The sequence below is a fragment of the Siphateles boraxobius genome, unplaced genomic scaffold (genome assembly GCF_051911475.1).
Source record: "Siphateles boraxobius isolate OS27281-9 unplaced genomic scaffold, OSU_SipBor_1 8, whole genome shotgun sequence".
Taxonomy (NCBI): Eukaryota; Metazoa; Chordata; class Actinopteri; order Cypriniformes; family Leuciscidae; genus Siphateles; species Siphateles boraxobius.
In genome coordinates, this window is record NW_027509208.1 from 16,628,985 (window position 1) to 16,648,898 (window position 19,914).

Below are 19,914 nucleotides of genomic sequence, written 5' to 3' on the forward strand. Positions count from 1 at the left end.
GTTTCAGCTTCTTCTAATGTTCTGCCATAGACAGTATAAGAAGTGGACAGAGCCATCTCATTGGAACTCAGTTGAGACAGTTGAAGCCCAGTTTTAGCGATTTTTGAGCACTTCCGTTCCTGACGCGCAGACTCAAACCGACTCAAACTAAGCTTGATGACGTGAGCAACCTGTCTGACAGACGTAAATCTTCTAGTAGCTGTGCGTGAAAATTGCCAACGTTAATCTTGCAGAGACGGGGAACTTGAGCAAAGAGTTCTTTGGCGTGAGTGAGCAGGAGTAAGTATTATGATTAATTATTAATTTGTATAGTATTTATTTTAAAATGTAACGCCAGTACGCCATATTAAGTTAATGCATACTATTAAGAAGTGATGTAAAATGATGTTCAAGAACTTGTGATATGAATACATACCCAATAGTTATTTAACCGCCCAGTGATCGAATATTTTAAATATAATTTAAGCACTGGGAAATTGGGCATTGGTAAATATACTTTTAGGTCACATAATTTATTAACATGATTGTAAATTGATGCACATGATGTTGTATAACGTTAATAGGCGCCGAATATAACGTTAACCACAAAATGGCGTTAACTGTTATCTACACATCTAAATCACAAGAGAAATGGACGAATCAGCTCTTATGGACTCATTATCTATGGGCTTCTCCCTTGACGGGACGTCCCCCCGATTGCCTGCGAGCTTCTCCTCCTGTCTATACGGTAATGTCTCTATTGCGCGACAGAAAGTCGCGTGGTTATGATGCAATCGTTAGCCTGTTTTTAACAAAACCGGCTTCTACGGGGCCATAACGTAAGATACAAAGTAATGGAGCCTTTTATACATTGTTGTGTTTATTTAGAAATAAATAATGGACAAATGAAGTATTTGGATGCCTCAGATGTAAAGTTATTCGCTGTCAAAGTGACGCCAACATGAATGGGAGTCAATGGAATGCTAACAGCAGGTGAAGTTCTGCTACAATGGCGGCTCCCGCGAGGCTTCAACTTCCGGCTGATGGATTACCCCCTTGTGTTCTGCCCACAGCATCCCAACAGAAATGGCGCCGGGTCTGCAAATGCCTGTATGTTGTGACGTCATGTAGGAACTATTCTTGTAGGCTACATGGCGTAATCACGTCATCGAGTGTTGCCTGACAAAACCTTTTTAAATGAACACCACCTTAATGCAGCTATTACATCTACTGTATAAATGCCAATTTAAATGGTTGAGTAAAATTCAGACAACAAATAATTATATTTTATCTAGCCTAATTCTGCCAATAGGCCTACAAACCTATAATCAGATTTCTTTGAGTTCTTGGCTGAATCCGAAATCGCCCCCATACCCCCGAATAGGCATTATTTGAGGGGACACTTAGGGCATTATTTGATCTATACCACTATAGATAGATTCTCAAATAGCTTACCTGATCTATCTCAGCTGCTCAGTGAACCCAAACAAACAGATGAACTAGAGGAAATGACTAGCAGTTTGAGAACCATTTTCTCTAGTACATTAGATATTGTTGCACCAATTAGATCAAAAAAGGTTAGAGAGAAAACTAAAGCACCTTGGTACAACAGTGCTACACATGTTATCAAGAGAGAAACTCGTAACTTAGAGCGTAAATGGAAACAAACTAATTTAGAGGTCTTTAGAATCGCGTGGAAAGACAGTATGTCACGTTATAAAAAGGCTCTAAAAGCAGCCAGGGCTGAGCATCTCCGCAAACTAATAGAAAATAACCAAAATAATCCAAGGTTTTTATTTAACACCGTGGCTGGACTAACAAATATACAGACATCACCAGACCAAAATATTCCGTTACAGTATAGTAGTAATGATTTTATGAACTACTTTAATGAGAAAATAGAAAGCATCCGTAACACAATTGTAAATGTACACTCTTTTATGGTGTCTTATGATTCAGCCTCAATAATCGCCCCTCTGGAACAACTACACCGCTTTACAACTATAGGACAGGAAGAGCTAAATAAACGTATCATTGCATCGAAACCAACAACATGTTTATTAGATCCAATACCCACTAAACTACTAAAAGAAGTGTTACCTGTAGTGGAAGAGCCTCTTCTCAATATTATTAACTCGTCTTTATTTTTAGGTCATGTTCCAAGAATATTCAAGCTGGCAGTAATACAACCTCTCATTAAGAAACCGCAATTAGACTCAAATAACTTAGCAAATTACAGACCCATTTCAAATCTTCCATTTATGTCTAAAATACTAGGAAAAATTGTGTCCGCTCAATTGTGCTCTTTCTTGCAAGAAAATGAGATATATGAAAAATTCCAGTCAGGATTCAGACCGCATCATAGCACAGAAACTGCGCTAGTTAAAATTACAAATGATTTACTTTTAGCTTCTGACCAAGGCTGTATCTCAATACTAGTTCTACTCGATCTAAGCGCTGCGTTCGACACTATCGATCATAAAATACTCCTGGATCGACTACAAAACTACACTGGTGTTCAGGGACAGGCATTAAGCTGGTTTAGATCGTACTTATCAGACCGTTATCATTTTGTCTGTTTAAATGGGGAAAAATCAAAGATAACGTCAGTAGACTATGGAGTGCCGCAAGGATCGGTGTTAGGCCCTCTGCTATTCTCAATATATATGCTCCCACTTGGTAATATTATAAGAAAACATGGAATTAATTTCCACTGTTATGCTGATTACACTCAATTATATATTTCATCACGGCCAGATGAAAACACTAACTTATCAAATTTGACAGAGTGTCTCAAAGATATAAAATGCTGGATGACGCGTAATTTCCTGCGACTAAATTCAGATAAAACGGAGGTAGTACTTATTGGTCCAAAAAACTACCCACAAACTCACTTACAATACAACTTTAATATAGAAGGATGTAGTGTTACTTTATCCACTACAGTAAAAGACCTGGGTGTTATACTAGACCGCAACTTGTCTTTCGAAAATCATATTTCATATGTTACAAGAACAGCCTTTTTCCACCTTAGAAACATTGCTAAGCTACGTAACATGCTATCTGTTTCTGATGCAGAAAAGTTAGTTCATGCATTCATGACCTCGAGACTAGATTATTGTAATGCTATATTAGCTGGCTGTCCTGCATCCTCAATAAACAAGCTACAGTTAGTGCAAAATGCAGCTGCTAGAGTTCTTACTAGGTCAAGAAAATATGATCATATAACACCAATTTTATCATCTCTACACTGGTTACCTATCAAGTTCCGTATCAATTACAAAGTACTATTACTGACCTATAAAGCCCTAAATGGTTTAGCTCCTGTGTATTTAATGGACCTTCTATCGCCCTAAAATCCATCGCGTTCTTTAAGATCACTAAATTCGAGGCTTCTGGTCATTCCTAGGATATCTAAGTCCACTAAAGGAGGAAGGGCGTTCTCACATTTACCTCCAAAACTTTGGAATAGCCTTCCTGATATTGTTCGAGGCTCTGACTCGCTGTCCCAGTTTAAAACTAGATTAAAGACGCATCTCTTTAGCCAAGCATTTACATAATGCTTACCTTTTATACCACTGCTGAATCAGATCAAATGCATTTAATATTATAAAACTTGAAGAGTCTGTAGGTTATTTGTATAGGTTGCATAGTATTTACAGTCATTACGTTCCTGTGTATATTGCGTGAATGGCGGGTGGTTGGGTAGATTGTGTTTTGCGGTAGGGGTATGCCATACGGAACCGTTGCCACTGAACCTGCTTTAACGACGACACTGGGGCTCGACAGCCTTAGTCAAACGGGTCGGCGCGTATGGTTGGGTTGCGGGGAGATTGGTTAGGTCTCAGCAGCAGGAGGGATGTAGAGGTCAGTAAGCAGGGCTGAGTTGAGTGGGGGACGGAGGGGGGTGACTCTGGGACGCAAGAATCACTGTCTTCATGTTTTTTATCATTTACGCCCGTGTTATGGAAATCATTATGAAAAGCAGCTACGCTAATTATTTTCCCTTTTTGCTTTTCTGCTGTTATTTGCTTTTCTGACGAACGTCGTTCGTCAGCTCCAGTTTGTATCCAGCCTTTCACGGAGACTTCAGATACCCCAATCACAAAGCCTGTGAAGAGACGACTCAACACCGGCGATATGGACCCTCTATGGTGGACGGCACTGATCCTCAACAACTCGTCTCAACACCGGCGTGATTACTTGGACTTCCAAAAGATGGAAATGGATAAATATTCTAAATGTTCCGATCCAATCTGACTTGTAATGCTGCCCGAATCAGAAATCATGCACTGTTCCTTTGGCCAGAGGAGAACTGGCCCTCCGACTGTGTCTGGTTTCTCCCAAGGTTTTTTTCTCCATTCTGTCACCTGATGGAGTTTTGGTTCCTTGCCACTGTTGCCTGTCTTTTGGCTTGCTTAGTTGGGGACATTTAATATTCAATAATATTATTGATCTGGACGTTGACGCAATTTTCTTTTAGAAACAAACTCTGTTATATTATTTTCATGTTATGACTGTGAAGCTGCTTTGATACAATCTGTATTGTAAAAAGCGCTATATAAATAAAGGTGACTTGACTTGACTTGACACTTCATGTGGACTTTCGGTCTCGTGGACTTAAATTGCGCATGCTCGCTGTCGCTGAGTCTACGAGTCCGTAGACCATCCCATTCATCATTTCACATATTATCTGACTAATTATAGCGCGTTGAATACTACGATGATTCATTAAATAAATAGAACCGAATGTCATCGCTTTATGCTACTGAGTCATAAACGTAGTATGAATATTTAAACCTGTAAATTCATTTGAAACTCACGCACATTTTCATTATGTGTTAAAATTGTAATCTTAGTTCAAATGGAACATGTATTATTAGAATACATCATTTAAATAAGCATCTGTCTAATGCCATTTGGGACAGGGCAGCTGTCCGAATTGGCTCCGTTTTCATCCACTCCTTCAAATTAACATCATCAGTGGACTAACGTGATTGAGTGTTTAGGGGAAGATTTAAAATCTCTCTCTTATCCGTTCATGAACCGGTTTAGTGACCCGGCTCACACGAATCATTAAAACGATTCAAATTAAAAGAACGATTCACGAATCGGACAACGCCCAGAGAGGCATCAACCCTCCGCCCATAAATTCTGCCACTTCCTTTTCACGTTTAAATGACCGCAGGGACTCAAACAGATGGCATATCTACCGACAGCGATGACTGTGGGAACAATTAGATTTTCCATCAAGCATTCTTTAAGGAAATGACTGGCTGAGTCGCGATTTCCGTGGTAAAGTGAAGAGCTCGGTGGAAATGATTATCCTCGTTGAGTATAATGACAAGCAGAGCTGGACGCTCATTCAGTACGTGCAGACAGATGTTGAAGACAGTTCATTAGAAGAAACCTTTACACTCATCCACTGATGTTCAACTTCACGGTCAAAACAAACGCACGCCGGACTGCGTCAACCCGACAAGGTACTAGATATATTTTAATGATAAAACTGGAAAAACTCAGTAGCTAGTTCTGATTTTTTTTTGTTACACATTAGACTGAAAAAAGAAAAGAAAACAATATTAACTCATCATATTGGTCTATAGTAGCTTAATGCCATTTCAGTTCTAGACTACCTCTTGTTCTGATGAGACTGTAATATTGTGTTCATTTGATAGGGAAAATGCAATTCGGAAGGATCTATTTTTACTTTAACCCTTACAGTGGCATTATAGTCCAACTAATGGAGTCAATTGTATTCTGTCACATTAAAATATATATGTTGACTTCTTCAAAGCAGATGTTACCACATGAAGCACATTATTATTGTTGTTGTTGTTTTTTACACTACTGTGGTATATTTTCTATCTGCGATGCATGTAGTGTAATGTTCACTCTTTTTTTCTGCTCTGTGTAGGATGGTCTGCAATCTCCTTCTTGGATCTCCGAGGATATGAACTGACACCAGGGCTGGACTGACTTTTTGTGCTGTACTTTTTGTGCAACACGACTTGAAGCTCATACTCAAACTCTCATACACACATGCACTGTGTTACAAGGGTGGAAGACAACGAGCCTACTAGTGATGGTGTAGTCAGAAGAAACAGCATGTCCTTCCAGTACAGATGGCAAGTTTCTTTGGGGATCTTGGTTGTGATTACAGGCATAGTGCTCTTCATTACCATGCAGTTTTACAGTGTTCTCATTGGCGTGGCCATAGTGAGTCTAGGCCTCTTGATCCTCATCCGTGCCTTCTGCATGGTCATCAAATCCAGTCATGTAGCAGTGCCGGGTCACTTCCTTCTACACCCTCGAACGGGCACCCGTTACACCCACCATCAAGCCATTGCGGTGCAGAGGTAAGACGCAAATGTTACACCAATGTCACACACAAATAGGCTATCATTATGAAGCAAACTGATGAGTGCAAATAAAGAGAACCAAGGGTTTAGCCAAAGTTGTGGCTTATGTATTCAAAATGGATGGGTGTCATGGAGTATGTAATTGTCAAATCAAGTTTCCGGAACTCTGTGAATAGATACAATATAAACAGAGAGGCTCAAGGCTCGAATACACTACATGACTTTTAAAATCGGAACAGATTTTAATATCTGCCTACTGCCTCTGACTTTTGACAACTAGCATTGCCTCGTGCAGACTGTAAATTGTTGTAGTGTAGTCCAGCCTTATGTTTTATAAATGCAAAATACCAAAATCAGAACATAAATAATCAGTTGTTTTGCGAGGTCAAGATTCCGGAACCCACAATTATCAACTTCATAGTACTCATTTTTTGTTGTATTTTTCAATTTATTCAAAAATTAAAAACATAAAAAAATGCAGTTCATACTAGTCAAGTTGACTGCTGTGATGAGCATGTTTTTTATACCTGAATTAGTATTCATTTGGATATTTTTCGAATGCACAACATGAACAATGTCAGGTTGGTACAGCTGTCCTTATGTCATAATGAAGAAGAAACTATATATATATATATATATATATACATACAGTGATGTGAATAAGTTAGGACACCCATGTTAAAGTTGCCTAAAAAGAGGAATAAAACATCATCTTTTGGAAATTGATCTTAATGCCTTAATTTAAAACATGAGGAAAAATCCAACCTTTAAGGACACCAGTTTTCTTTGTGAATGAATAATGTATCATAAATAAATAAATGTTCTTCCTTAAAATACAGGCCAATAAGTCAGGACACCCCTATGTTAAATTCCCATAGAGTCAGGCAGATTTTAATTTTTAAAGGCCAGTTATTTCATGGATCCAGGATAATTTGCATCCTGATAAAGTTCCCTTGGCCTTTGGATTTAAAATATCCCCACATCATCACACACCCTTTACCATACCTAGAGATTGGCATGGTTTTATTTCAGTTAGCCTAATAGTTGGTTTGATTTGCATTGAAAGATGATCTTATGGAAAGTACCCCATGCCAATCTCTAGGTGTTGTGAAGGGAATGTGATGATGTGGGATATTTTAATGCCAAAGGCCAAGGGAACTTTATCCTGGATCCATGAAATAACTGGCCTTTAAAAATAAAAATCTACCTGACTCTATGGGAGTTTAACATAGGGGTGTCCTGACTTATGCACCCTGTATTTTCAGGAAGAACATTTATTTATGATACATTATTCGTACACAAAGAAAATTGGTGTTTCCAAATTTTACTAATTAAGGCATTAAGATCAATTTCCAAAAGATGATTTTTTATTCCTCTTTTTAGGCAACTTTAGCATGGGTGTCCTAACTTATTCACATCACTGTATATATATACATAAAAAAAAGTTAGGATAGAGAGACCCACATCATAGAGAGACCCCCTGCGCTAACCCAAATTTGTTTTGTTGCAATAATTGGGGCTGTGTGCAACAAACTTCCATATCCTTTAAAACAGGACGCATCGCTTCCGGTTCAGGTCTTTTTTATGTGCTTTGTTAAATATAGAGCCGTTTTACTCAAGATATCTTCAAAGGAGCGAGCAAAGATGAGCATAACCGATCCATCAAAAACACAGATTGATATCTTAAAGTTTTTTTAATTTTTCGTCTTCTCACTTACATTTACATATTTAAATAGAATAAAACGGCAACAATAAAAAGAACTAGCTAGGTTAGCTGATTACCTTAGAAAAGTCCACAGATATCCGTGCCAGTTCGTACTGCTCTTAACACTGTCTCCAACAAGCGGATGCACTGAGACCTGTTTTCCCGTTTGTTCATGTGACGTTTGGCATAAAGCCTATGGGACATTAGGTGGTTAGTTTACTGACTTTTGCTTCATTATGAACAATAGTTATAATGGTGTTTTGTTTTGCACACACTAGTATGACTGCTGAACGATGTTAAACATCAGTTGTGAAACAAGAATGCTGAAAAATAATAATCTGATTGGGGTTTTTGTATACACTCAGAATTTCTCTGGCTTTCAGTTGATAAAAAAATATGCAAACTAAGACGGTGCTCTGTCTCTTCTCGGACCACTCTTAGTTTGAAAGCCAAAGTTAAGCAGAAGTAACAAATGTTCTGATTATAGAAGTAGGTCAGCAGTGAAAACAGTGAAACAGTCTGGCACGGTTAGATGGTAGAAATGATGCGTCTGCAACTCATGTCTTACATTCATTTTCATTGCATGATGTACTACTTGGAAGGCAAGGTTTACATTTTCCTCTTATAGCAAGATCGAGGAACCATATATCCAACATGCCTTTATCAATACTTGGAAGAAAAAACATTCCTCATTGTTTGTTGAGCATTTTTGCAATTTGTTTGGTGACACTAGTAATGCTGAAATTGCATACTTAAGCTTTAATTTAGATTTGTTTGGGTGCCATTCTGTGGTGAAGGACAGCTCAGCACAACAGTGTTTTCTATGTAATATCGTTGTGGATTACAGTAATTAGTTTAAGTGTTTAAACTGACTCCCTTTTGTCAAGAAAACGTTTTCAACGTTTCAGCGCTTAACAAAATTCAATCGTAATGTAATTAATGGAGAAACTGAGAGAAAATGTTAAGGCAAGGTAATGTTTACAGACCAAGTGAAGACTGAACAGCTGCTAGCCGCCAAATTCTTTCAGTAGAGAGAGAGAGAGAGAGAGAGAGAGAGAGAGAGAGAGAGAGAGAGAGAGAGAGAGAGAGAGAGAGAGAGAGAGAGAGAGAGAGAGAGAGAGAGAGAGAGAGAGAGAGAGAGAGAGAGAGAGAGAGAGAGAGAGAGAGAGAGAGAGAGAGAGAGAGAGAGAGAGAGAGAGAGAGAGAGAGAGAGAGAGAGAGAGAGAGAGAGAGAGAGAGAGAGAGAGAGAGAGAGAGAGAGAGAGAGAGAGAGAGAGAGAGAGAGAGAGAGAGAGAGAGAGAGAGAGAGAGAGAGAGAGAGAGAGAGATGCCATTTACAAACTAGTAAGTTGCTGGTACTTAATAATGATCTCTCAGTTTATATTTAAATATATTTATGGGTTTTTTTTGTTTGGAGAATCATGCTGTGGAAGATAGGAGAATCAAAGGGAGCAGAGCGGTTCATTCTGACCGCATGATCAGGACTATAAATGTTAACAGAAAGCAGTCACCATTGTACACTAGCCCAGAAACAATGAGGAGGGAGGGCTCAAGAGGAAGAGATTTTTGTTTCTTGCAACATGCTGAAGCCATCAAATAAGTGCCTTGGGGTCCCCCCCTTATCCCCACCCCTTGTCTTTTTGGCATCTGAAGTACAATAGTTTTAAGAGAATGATGGTAAACGCTCAGTCTTTGGTTTGAACTTCAAGTTGGATTCACTTATAAAAAAGAATTGCAAGCACAAACTACGGGATTTCAGATTATTTGGTTTCCTTCTGAAATGAATGTTGTTTCCATAATGCTTTAACATAAATGGCCAGATTAATTGCTAATTAAAGCCCCAATGTACCTTAAAGGGTTAGTTCACCTAAAGATGAAAATTCTGTCAGTAATTACTCACCCTCATGTTGTTCCAACCCCGTAAGACTTTCGTTCTTCTTCGGAACACAAATTAAGATATTTTTGATGAAATCTGAGAGCTGGATCACTCCTTCACAGGCTGCTAGGTAATTGCATCTGCCGGCCCAGAAAAGTTAGTAAAGGCATTGTTAAAATAGTCCAAGTGACTATAGTGGCTCAACCTTAAGTTTATCAAGCGACGAGAATACTTTTTGTGCGCAAAATAACGACTTTATTCAACTATTCCTTTTCTTCCGTGTGGGCCTCTGACGTGAGTTCTCGAAAGCACCATGACTCATGCACGAGAACTGAGAAGTCGACGCTCACGATCATTTGATGGGAAAGTGTGAAAGGTAAGCCATTCATTTTCTGGCATTGGTAAGGCACTTTTACGCTTTCTTGTTGGTTTCTCACGATTCGGTCATCCAGGAAATGCACACTTTAGAGCCATTTTAAACACTACATCAAAACCCATCTATGCATCTTCTCAGTTCTCGTGCAAGGGTTGTGGTTCTTTCAAGAACTCACCTCAGAGGCCCACACAGAAGAAAATGGATAGTTGAATAAAGTCGTTATTTTTGTTGTTTTTTGCGCACAAAAAGTATTCTCGTTGCTTGATAAACTTAAGGTGTTGAGCCACTGTAATCACTTGGACTATTTCAGATTTCATGAAAAATATCTTAATTTGTGTTCCGAAGATGAACGAAAGAGGTCGGAACAACATGAGGGTAGGTAATTAATGACAGAATTTTCATTTTTTTAGGTGAACTAACCCTTTAAGTCAAATTGAAGAACGAACTGTTGTGACATCATTATAAACAAAAATTAGGCCAAAATGAACTTCGTTTGGAATTTGTTTTGGGAATACGAAACCACTCACCAAAGCGAATTTTCTGGAAAAGTTCGCTCGACCTACCATTGGTCGGTGGTGATTAAATAATGAGAAGGTGTGGCTGCGAGGCGCCGCCTTCGAGGAAATAATCTCCGACTCATTTCTTCCGTTCAGTCCTTCAAGGTCAGACGAGAGTAAAAACATGAACACACTGTAGAGGTGCTTTATAGTAGAACTTAGTTGTAATTCTAATTGAAAGCGACACTGACACTGTTTTTCATGCTTAATACTGTAAAGCTGCTTGCTTTAAAAAAGGGCTGCACGATTAGGCCCAACGAAATTAAACCGCACGCGATTTGGCAATTATTTTATGCGCAGCTTGTCAGTAAAAGCCAGAGGGTGCTCTCGTGCATAAACTCCAAATATCCCCTGCAGAAGTAAGTAGATAACGCACATCATTCCAGGAAATCCTTAAGGGCTTCTTACTGTCTGTAGCTGAATAAACAGAAGTTTGAAATGCTTTGATTAAACATGACTAATAAACACACGACTAGGACAATATATGGTTTATCGGAGTTCTTCAAGCCTTCTCGGGTATTTTCATGATAATAAAGTATATTTATACTTCAGTGCTAATCGACATAGCCTTTATCACTGTATATAATACTATGAAATAATATGTTGTGTGCCTTATTCTGTGTAAGAAGCCACATCATCTCACAGAAGGATGTTTTCAAACACTCAACTGACGTTATGAAGTGGGTTTGGAGTAAAAACATGTTATTAAATGTTGTCTTTTGTTGGACAAGAGGTTCATAAATGCTTCTCATGTTTGGGAATTTCGTGTTGCTTTTTCAAATGCACGTTATAAGTGACTCAAACTCACAGTGCTTTTAGATGGAGCAGCGTTTACAGAGCCATACATCAAGACAAGCTGCGCATACAAAATGATCTCAGCCTTTGCGATTTCATAATCGCACTAAGCCAAATCATTTTAAGCGCGATTTCATGTTAATTACACTTAATCGTGCAGCCCCACTTGAAAGCAATCAATTGTATAAAGTATCAGATGCTTTCTTAAAGTCCCCCTGTGGTGAAAATCAAGCTTTTAAAGGGTAACTAAACCCCTGGTCAGAGCCTGAATCCACACACTGGCAATATTTGAAAAATGCTATAAAAGTGGGCAGAGGCCAGCGGAGGGGGGGCGTGCGCCTGAGACGCATCTCTCTGTAGGCAAGGGCGTGGTTAGCTGGTACCCTCTGACGTCAGAGGGTACCACAACTTCCAATAGGAAAATTCAACTGCAGTAGCCACCGTTCAACCTAAAGAGGGCAGCACTCAGACGTTTTACAACATATATTGTAGAATTAAAACACTTTAAACCCAAATGCCACAAAATGAACTCGAATCAATGAACAGCATTTATGAAGCTCCATTCTTACAAATCATTATCTAAAAAAATGTTTTAGTGTTTAGTTACCCTTTAATGTTGTTTATACGTCTATATATGTGGTGTTTTTAAATATACTTTAAGACAAAACAGGAACAAAAGCATAAGTCAACACCATTTCTGAGTATTTTCTCCTTACGATCTCAAAAACACGGTTTCAAATTGCTGGTGTTTTTGACGTCACAAACTACCTTGTAACCAATCACGTCAACGAGTGGATCTCTGAGCCGGTGTGAGTGAGTGGAGGCGGGGGTAATTTCAATATTAATAGAACCGCATATACTAAATGAGGCAAGGGTGTAGAGTTACATTCAAGCTATTTTAAGGCATGAAGATTTTTTTTCAAGGAAAAAACTTCAAATATGTAATTTTGGTGATGAGTTTAAGGGATAAAATGATTGACTACAGGAGACTTTAACTACAGTTTCTTACCGCCGTAATTTTTTTTGTTGTATTTATTATGGTATTGAGAGGAAAGTGTTCAGCACATATCTATCTAAACCCCACTACAAAGGTATTTCAAACTTTACCCCTTCTTTTTTTAAGCAAAGAATAAAAAAGAACTTTGCTGTGAGTATATCGGGGCCTTTGCAGTATATTAATTAAGCCATATAACTGTATTGTGATGCAGGTATTCTGCTCTTCCCTTTCCCCAGGAGGCTGGATCGGATCCGGAGGGCTACGGCAGAGGATCAAATTACAGTCCAAGTGCCTCCCACCTCAGACGCCAATTCACAGAGCCAACCTGCAACACCCCCTCCCTGGCAAATGGAGCCGCCGCCATCCTATGAGACCGTTATGAAGACCACTACAGCTTTGAACCAGCTATAATGACAGAAATCAAAATCCGTACTATATATGTGTATGTATGTATATATATATATATATATATATATATATATATATATATATATATATATATATATATATATATATAAAAACTCACCAAAAGCTAAATACTTTTAAATTCTACAACCGAATGAAGGCATCAAAACATTGTGCGGTATGGAAGAAGGATAAGTTTTCATTTTTAGATCTGCTAAAGAATGTCAAAAAGTAATGTAACTTATTTTATTCATGAAGTCACAGCTCTGCATGCACTCGACTAGAGGTGATGCACTTAAGGGTTATATTTTTGTATACCTCTATCCCTTTAAGATATTTTTAGATACAGACAGCAAAAGTAATCTAAATCTAAAAGGGAAACAAGTTCACAAGTGAATACCTAATATTGGTTGATAAATAAGATAACATTAGTAATATCTACAGATAACCAATATATCGTGCAGCTTTATTTCTATCTCTAATCTGTTCTGAAAATGAAGTGCCTTGAGTAACAACAAACTACAGTTTCTCAATTTTGGTACTAATGCTATGGACATATTGCTCTTTTTTATATGTAGCTTGACTGAACATGCAAGTTTCCTATTTCTTAGGGATGCACTGATATGGCAATTTTGGCCTATGTGATAACTGATACATTTTTTATGTTTTGAAACCAATAACCAAAGTCCTCACTGACTCCAAATGTCGTAAACTGTGGAAAACTGCTTTTAAAATAGGGAGAATTACAGTATCTTATCTTACAGTCACAAAAGATTTGTAAGCTAATTTTATAAGCCATCAGAATAAAGAAATGATACATGCACATGGCCAACTTTTATATGTTTAAAAATTGGTAATCCAACTAGAAATAATGTGGAGTCCCATTATTAGGCTAAAAAATATATATAGCAGCCTGTTTTACCAAGTAAAAAAAGTGATGTTTTTTTATGGCTGATAACTGGTAACAATGACTTCAGATTTTGTGCATCCCTATTATTTCTTTCTTTTCTTTTACTTTTTCATAGCTATGTATGAGGATACTGGAATAGAAAATACAAATAGAAAACGCATTTAAATGAACTGACAGTAAATCACAGTATAGAAGTTATAAAGACAGTTTATTTCATCCTCATGTTCTGTTTTGGGTCTGAGAGACCCTGAGGCCATTACAGAAGTTCTTACTTACTAACCTACTAACTACTTGCCATTGAAGGTTGATGATTTTCTAATTTGTTTACTTTAATTTGTTGTTTTGTATTTCTCTACAATGTGTTTTTACTGGGGTCAAAAACAGAAACTGTGTTACTAGAATATATAGATACCAGTCAAAGTAATGAAATGTTCATTCCTACTTTGGTAAAAAAAGGGAGGAAATTGTCAATAATATCTGTCTAATGGATTTTGAATAGGGTTAACTTAAAGGGAATCAATTTAAAAAAGACTATTATTATTATTATTTAATATTACACATACACTACCATTCCAGTTTTGGGTTTGTAAGATTTTTAAATGTTTTTAAAAGAAGTCTTTTATGCTCACCAATGCTGCATTTATTTTAAAATAACCATCTTCTATTTGAATATATTTTAAATTGTAATGTATTCCTATGATGGTAAAGCAGTATTTTCAGCATCATTATTCCAGTCTTCAGTGTCACATGATCCTTCAGAAATCACAAACTTTTGAATGGTGGTGTATATTGTTGAGGACTTTGGGACCCCAGATATAAAATCAGTCTAGGTTGTAAAAGATGATAAGTTGTAATTTTATTGTTTTTGAGTACCTCTTTATCAATAAGCTAAACCAAATTTTGAATTGTGCCTTGATTTTTCTTAATGACCAGAACATGTTTCAACATTTTCTAATGTATATAATCTTATTTTGGTAGGCTTACTTTATGTTGTAGAATACAGGATTGAGGAAATGTCTCTCTCTCTCTCTCTCTCTCTCTCTCTCTCTCTCTCTCTCTCTCTCTCTCTCTCTCTCTCTCTCTCTCTCTCTCTCTCTCTCTCTCTCTCTCTCTCTCTCTCTCTCTCTCTCTCTCTCTCTCTCTCTCTCTCTCTCTCTCTCTCTCTCTCTCTCTCTCACACACTCTCTCTCTCTCTCTCCCTCTCTCTCCCTCTCTCTCCCTCTCTCTCTCTCTCTCTCACACACTCTCTCTCTCTCTCTCCCTCTCTCTCCCTCTCTCTCTCTCTCTCTGTATCTCTCTCTCTCTCTCTCTCTCTGTATCTCTCCCTCTCTGTATCTCTCTCTCTCTCTATCTCTCTGTATCTCTCTCACACTCTCACACGAAGAATGTCACATTCACTGTCACTTTAACAGGCCTACCAGAAACTATTATCTCTGTTTTGTGTGTGTTTTATTATAACTATATCAACAGAATGCAACATAAGTCTATTTTCTGTGATGTTTTGTCAGTTACATATAATTTTCTTTGTGTATTTCCTGGCTATCACATGTGTGCATATAAATACCAATACACCATGACATGAAAACTCTATTGTTGATTTGTATTTGGTAACCAATAATATTATCAAACTAAATGTTTTTCTATGTACTTGTATATCGTTAATATGACTTCTACCATATTTTGTTAATATTCTGGAAAGGAATGTAGTAAGATTGCTTAAGTCAATGCAACCTTTACCTGGGGGAAGGTCACCTGACTAAGACCCATTACAGGTTCAATGATCTGTGTCTTGGTTCTCCACTGGCCCTGCGTCCCGTCAGTCACTCCTGCCCTCTCAGTCTGTCCTTCACAATCATAAAGCTCCACACTCTCACCGGTACTTTCTTCTGTTGACTTAGTTAGCCACTGCTGGAACTCTACGCTTTTTTTATGGCAGAGAACAAGCCGTATCGCTATGGCCTCATTGTTCTTGGGATGGCGTTTGTGGCATTGGGTATGTTCATGATTTCCGTAGAGGAACCGCAGGTGTTCGTCACGTTCTGTGCTATGGGAGTGATAATGGTGGGCATGGGGACGGTCTGGTCGGTGTGTCAGTGTTACCCCAGGGTAAGGAAAGTTGGCTGTTCCCACTGTTTGGTCATAGATGGATTTTATGTTCTTAGCATTTACTTTGATTATAATGTGCATATAATTTGACAGAGTGTGTTACAAAAATGTTTCCGATGTCCAACAGGTGACCGTTATACTGGCAGAGAAGGAAGAGCTCTGTGAGGCTGAAAGCTCGGATGAAAAAAGGTTAGAGTAAGATCTCTTTACAGACAACACAAACAAATATTTTAGATAAACTGCATAGGATATTAAAGGGATAGTTCACCCAGAAATTAAAATCCTGTCATTACTCACCCTCCTGTCGTTCCAAACCTGTAAGTCTTTCGTTCATCTTAGGAACACAAATGAAGATATTTTTTAATGAAATCTGAGTAGATTTCTGTCCCTCCATTGACAGTTTACGCAACTACAAAGAGATCATAGCGGTTTAGTCAAAAAATTCTGAAGATACTTAATTGCTTTATATGATGAACAGATTGAAATTAGGCTTTTATTCACATATCACATAAACATTTTATTCACATAAACATTCATCACTCAATTCATATTGATAAGTTTTATGATCTCTTTATAAACTTTTCAAATGTGTCAAAGTGGTAGTTGTGCAGCTGTCAATGGAGAGACCGAAATCTCTCAGATTTCATCAAGAATATATTCATTTGTGTTTCAAAAATGAACAAAAGTCTTATGGGTTTGGAATTTTTATTTCTGGGTGTCTATCCCTTTAAGACTTTTCAGGGAATATATCTTGAAACAAGATTCAATACATACTTATAATAGATTATAATTATTATATTAGAATAATTCTAAAAAATAAGTTTCACTACACTGACAAATTATGTATTTAAAAGGATACATTTGCTAATTGGGAATCTTAAACTTAATTCAAGAAAACAAGTATATTTTGTGTGATTCTCAAGTAAATTTATCTTCTAGAATAGAGACAAAATATTTAGTTATTTATTGGCAATAATGCCTCTATAAAGCACGTAAGGTATAAGGAAAGGACTTGGTTTTGTCCTCGAGAATTGACTGGATCATATGAAACTTGACATTAACTAAATGGATGCAGATCTGAATATCATTTGTGGAATATATTTAGTTTCATGATGACTTTAAGAATGAAAGATACTGTATTGTAAATTATCTCTTCACAACCCGCATTCATCCAGTCAATTCAATGAACTCTTCCTTCTCTTTCGGTCATCACACTGGAGTCTGTGTTTGTGTTTTCTGAGGGCCCATCAAGACTCATTAAGTCTAAATTTACTCACTCTGTAACTGGGTTAAGCGGCTGGATAATTGAATCTTAGAGAATCTTTCCTCTTCCAGGGAATGTAATTATGCTGTGTGATAAGATTATTTTCGTAAAATATCTTAAAGAGACAAGGGTAGCCTACAACTTTACTATACCACAATGGTGTTAGACCGTGTGATTCTATCAATCTGGTTCAACATGCTCGTCAGTTATGTAAATTACTCGTATAAGTTTTAGAGAGCGGTCTACACAATAATTAATTCCCACCTGTCCGACAAAACAATAAGGAACTTAAGCATATCACTACTCAGGATTTTCTCCTTCAAATCTTTCAACCTTGTGAATGACATACTGTACGACACGTCATTTCAACATGGCGAAATACACTGAGTGCGTAGCCCGCACCAGCTATCCTATTAAAACGCTTTTTAATAGAAAACTATTAGTCTTCATCTCATTTGAGTGTTCGTCAAAAATACTATTTATTTTTTGATGTGTAAAACTTTTTTTTCAAATAGCACCAACTATAATATGCAACTGCATTAAATGCATAAACATGTATTTTCCTGTTACAGTCCACAGAAACCAATAAGAGCTCCCTTGGCTGGCTTCTGTGATGATGAAAAAGTAGAAATATCGGCAGATCCAAAACTCCAAACTGAGAACAAACACAGTGAGCGTGTCATCGTCCTCCACACATGTCGAAGTTCTCCCAGTGTGTTGGCGTGTTCTAGCACTCCATTGACGGACAGAAGAACCACAGGAACAGACCCCAGCCGAGAGATGTACTATGGGAAAATGGGAGACTCATGTTACGTTACATCTGAGCTGGAGAGTGAATAGTGCCAGACAACTATGTTGTCATACTTTTTAAACAACTGCTGTTTTCTTGCGTGTATCTTTAAATGGAAATTAACTGCTGTGGATGGATTTTTACCAAAATAAGGTGTTTGTGGATGCACACTGCGGAAACTAAATATTTTCAAAAACAATATAAAAGAGAATTTTGCATTATAGGTGCCCTTTAAGTGTGTAATGTATGCCATCACATTTTACATTAGGCATGCTAATGTCACAAGGTCTGGCAGTGACTGTCACAATAGGATTGTTTCACTCTCAGGAAATAAGGCTGGAAAAAGTTTAAACATTAGGTTATAAAATAGCATACGTGTGACCTTGACTCTGACCAGAGGACACTGAAAGAGGAACTGCCTGGATTCTGGTATGTGGAGTTTTTATATCTGTCTGTGGTGCATCATAAGAGATCCTTTACACACCGGACAGCAGAATAAATAAACATATCTGGATTGATATGTGATTGTAGATTATTTAAATGTAGTATTGTTAGTAAAATTATATAGGGATAAATTAAAGGGATAATTGCTGAGCAAGTTAAAAGTACTTGTATAGCAGAGCCTACTGAAATGTGAATCATCTGGGCCACAAAGTAACCCATATGTGCAAAACGCATGTTTGTTTTTCTGTTTTTTATGGTGGGGACTTTCCGTTTACTAGGTTTCATTTGTGCCAAAAAGGAGTCGACTGCTCACCATCTATCACGAAAATGAAACCGTAAGAACTAGACATTCATTAAAGCTTAACGGACAGAAAGATAAATGTATATACAAGTTTCAGAAAACTGAGCTCACTATTTAACAATTTGTTTTGTTTATTTACCTGGATACCTGTGGAAAGCGTTACGGAAAGTTTATATTTCAATGGAAATTTACTTCCCCAAAATATCCAGGCTTATGCAATCAAGCTTTTAATGTTGTTTATATTTCTATGTGGTGTTTTTAATGTGCTATAAGACAAACTAGGTACAAATGCATTAGTCAACACCATTGCTGAGTATTTTCTCCTTAACACTGCACAAAACCAAAGACAGTTTTAAAAAACACGGTTTGAAATGGTGTTTCTGACGTTACAGACCACCTTGTAACCAATCAGGACAACGTGTGATCGTCAATGAGTGGATCTCTCGGGGCTAATTTGCATATTCATCAAACTATGTGTACTAAATGAGGCAATGGTGTAGAGTTACATTAAGCTATTTTAAGGCATGAAGATTTTTTTTCAAGGAAATAAACATTTAAATATGTCATTTTGGTGCTCAAAGATGAGTTTTAAGGGATACAATGATTGACTACAGGGGGACTTTAAGCATTCAGGCTTCGTTAAAAGCAAAGATTATTGGCCTACTGCTTCTTGCATTCATAGTCTTGAGTAGGCCTAGCTACTGCAACAAAACTAGGGAACAAAAACATGTAGGTGACTATTTCAGAATGTCAGGTGAGGTGCATCTCAGGTTTCTTCCTTTCTTCCTTTTTCTAAAGTTTTTTTTCCCCCTCACTCAATATGAGTCAACTTGTCAGACAGGCCTAAAAAACCTGCTCTGACAATATGGATTGAATTGTGTTTTGCACGTTTCATTTGATTTCATTTGACTCTTTTAGCCCTTCACCAATACCACTATCTGGCCAACAGAGGACGACGTGAATCTGTAGTTGGTCAAAGTGAAGCAGCATCGACACGTGCAACTTTTTGACATATGAACGCGCGCAGGTTAAACAAGCCCTTTTGCC

The 19,914-nt window shown here is 37.6% G+C and overlaps 2 protein-coding genes across 2 annotated transcripts; both read left to right on the forward strand.

The window, feature by feature from the left end:
- Positions 1 to 5,123: 5,123 nt before the first annotated feature.
- On the forward strand, positions 5,124 to 13,096 carry LOC143729530 (uncharacterized). The gene is made up of 3 exons (XM_077220834.1): positions 5,124 to 5,462; positions 5,897 to 6,338; positions 12,884 to 13,096. Exons 2-3 carry the CDS (start codon positions 6,022 to 6,024, stop codon positions 13,056 to 13,058), a joined length of 492 nt encoding a protein of 163 aa, XP_077076949.1. The 5' UTR covers positions 5,124 to 5,462; positions 5,897 to 6,021; the 3' UTR covers positions 13,059 to 13,096.
- A 2,255-nt stretch (positions 13,097 to 15,351) lies between these two features.
- On the forward strand, positions 15,352 to 18,172 carry bsnd (barttin CLCNK type accessory subunit beta). The gene is made up of 3 exons (XM_077219571.1): positions 15,352 to 16,068; positions 16,196 to 16,257; positions 17,905 to 18,172. Exons 1-3 carry the CDS (start codon positions 15,892 to 15,894, stop codon positions 18,170 to 18,172), a joined length of 507 nt encoding a protein of 168 aa, XP_077075686.1. The 5' UTR covers positions 15,352 to 15,891.
- Positions 18,173 to 19,914: the final 1,742 nt, after the last annotated feature.

Coding starts and splice junctions, on each gene's coding strand:
- bsnd (XM_077219571.1), top strand. CDS start 15,892: ATGGCAGAGAACAAGCCGTATCGCTATGGCCTCATTGTTCTTGGGATG. Junction 16,069..16,195: donor TGTGTCAGTGTTACCCCAGG/GTAAGGAAAGTT, acceptor GATGTCCAACAG/GTGACCGTTATACTGGCAGA. Junction 16,258..17,904: donor GAAAGCTCGGATGAAAAAAG/GTTAGAGTAAGA, acceptor TTCCTGTTACAG/TCCACAGAAACCAATAAGAG.
- LOC143729530 (XM_077220834.1), top strand. CDS start 6,022: ATGCACTGTGTTACAAGGGTGGAAGACAACGAGCCTACTAGTGATGGT. Junction 6,339..12,883: donor CAAGCCATTGCGGTGCAGAG/GTAAGACGCAAA, acceptor CCCTTTCCCCAG/GAGGCTGGATCGGATCCGGA.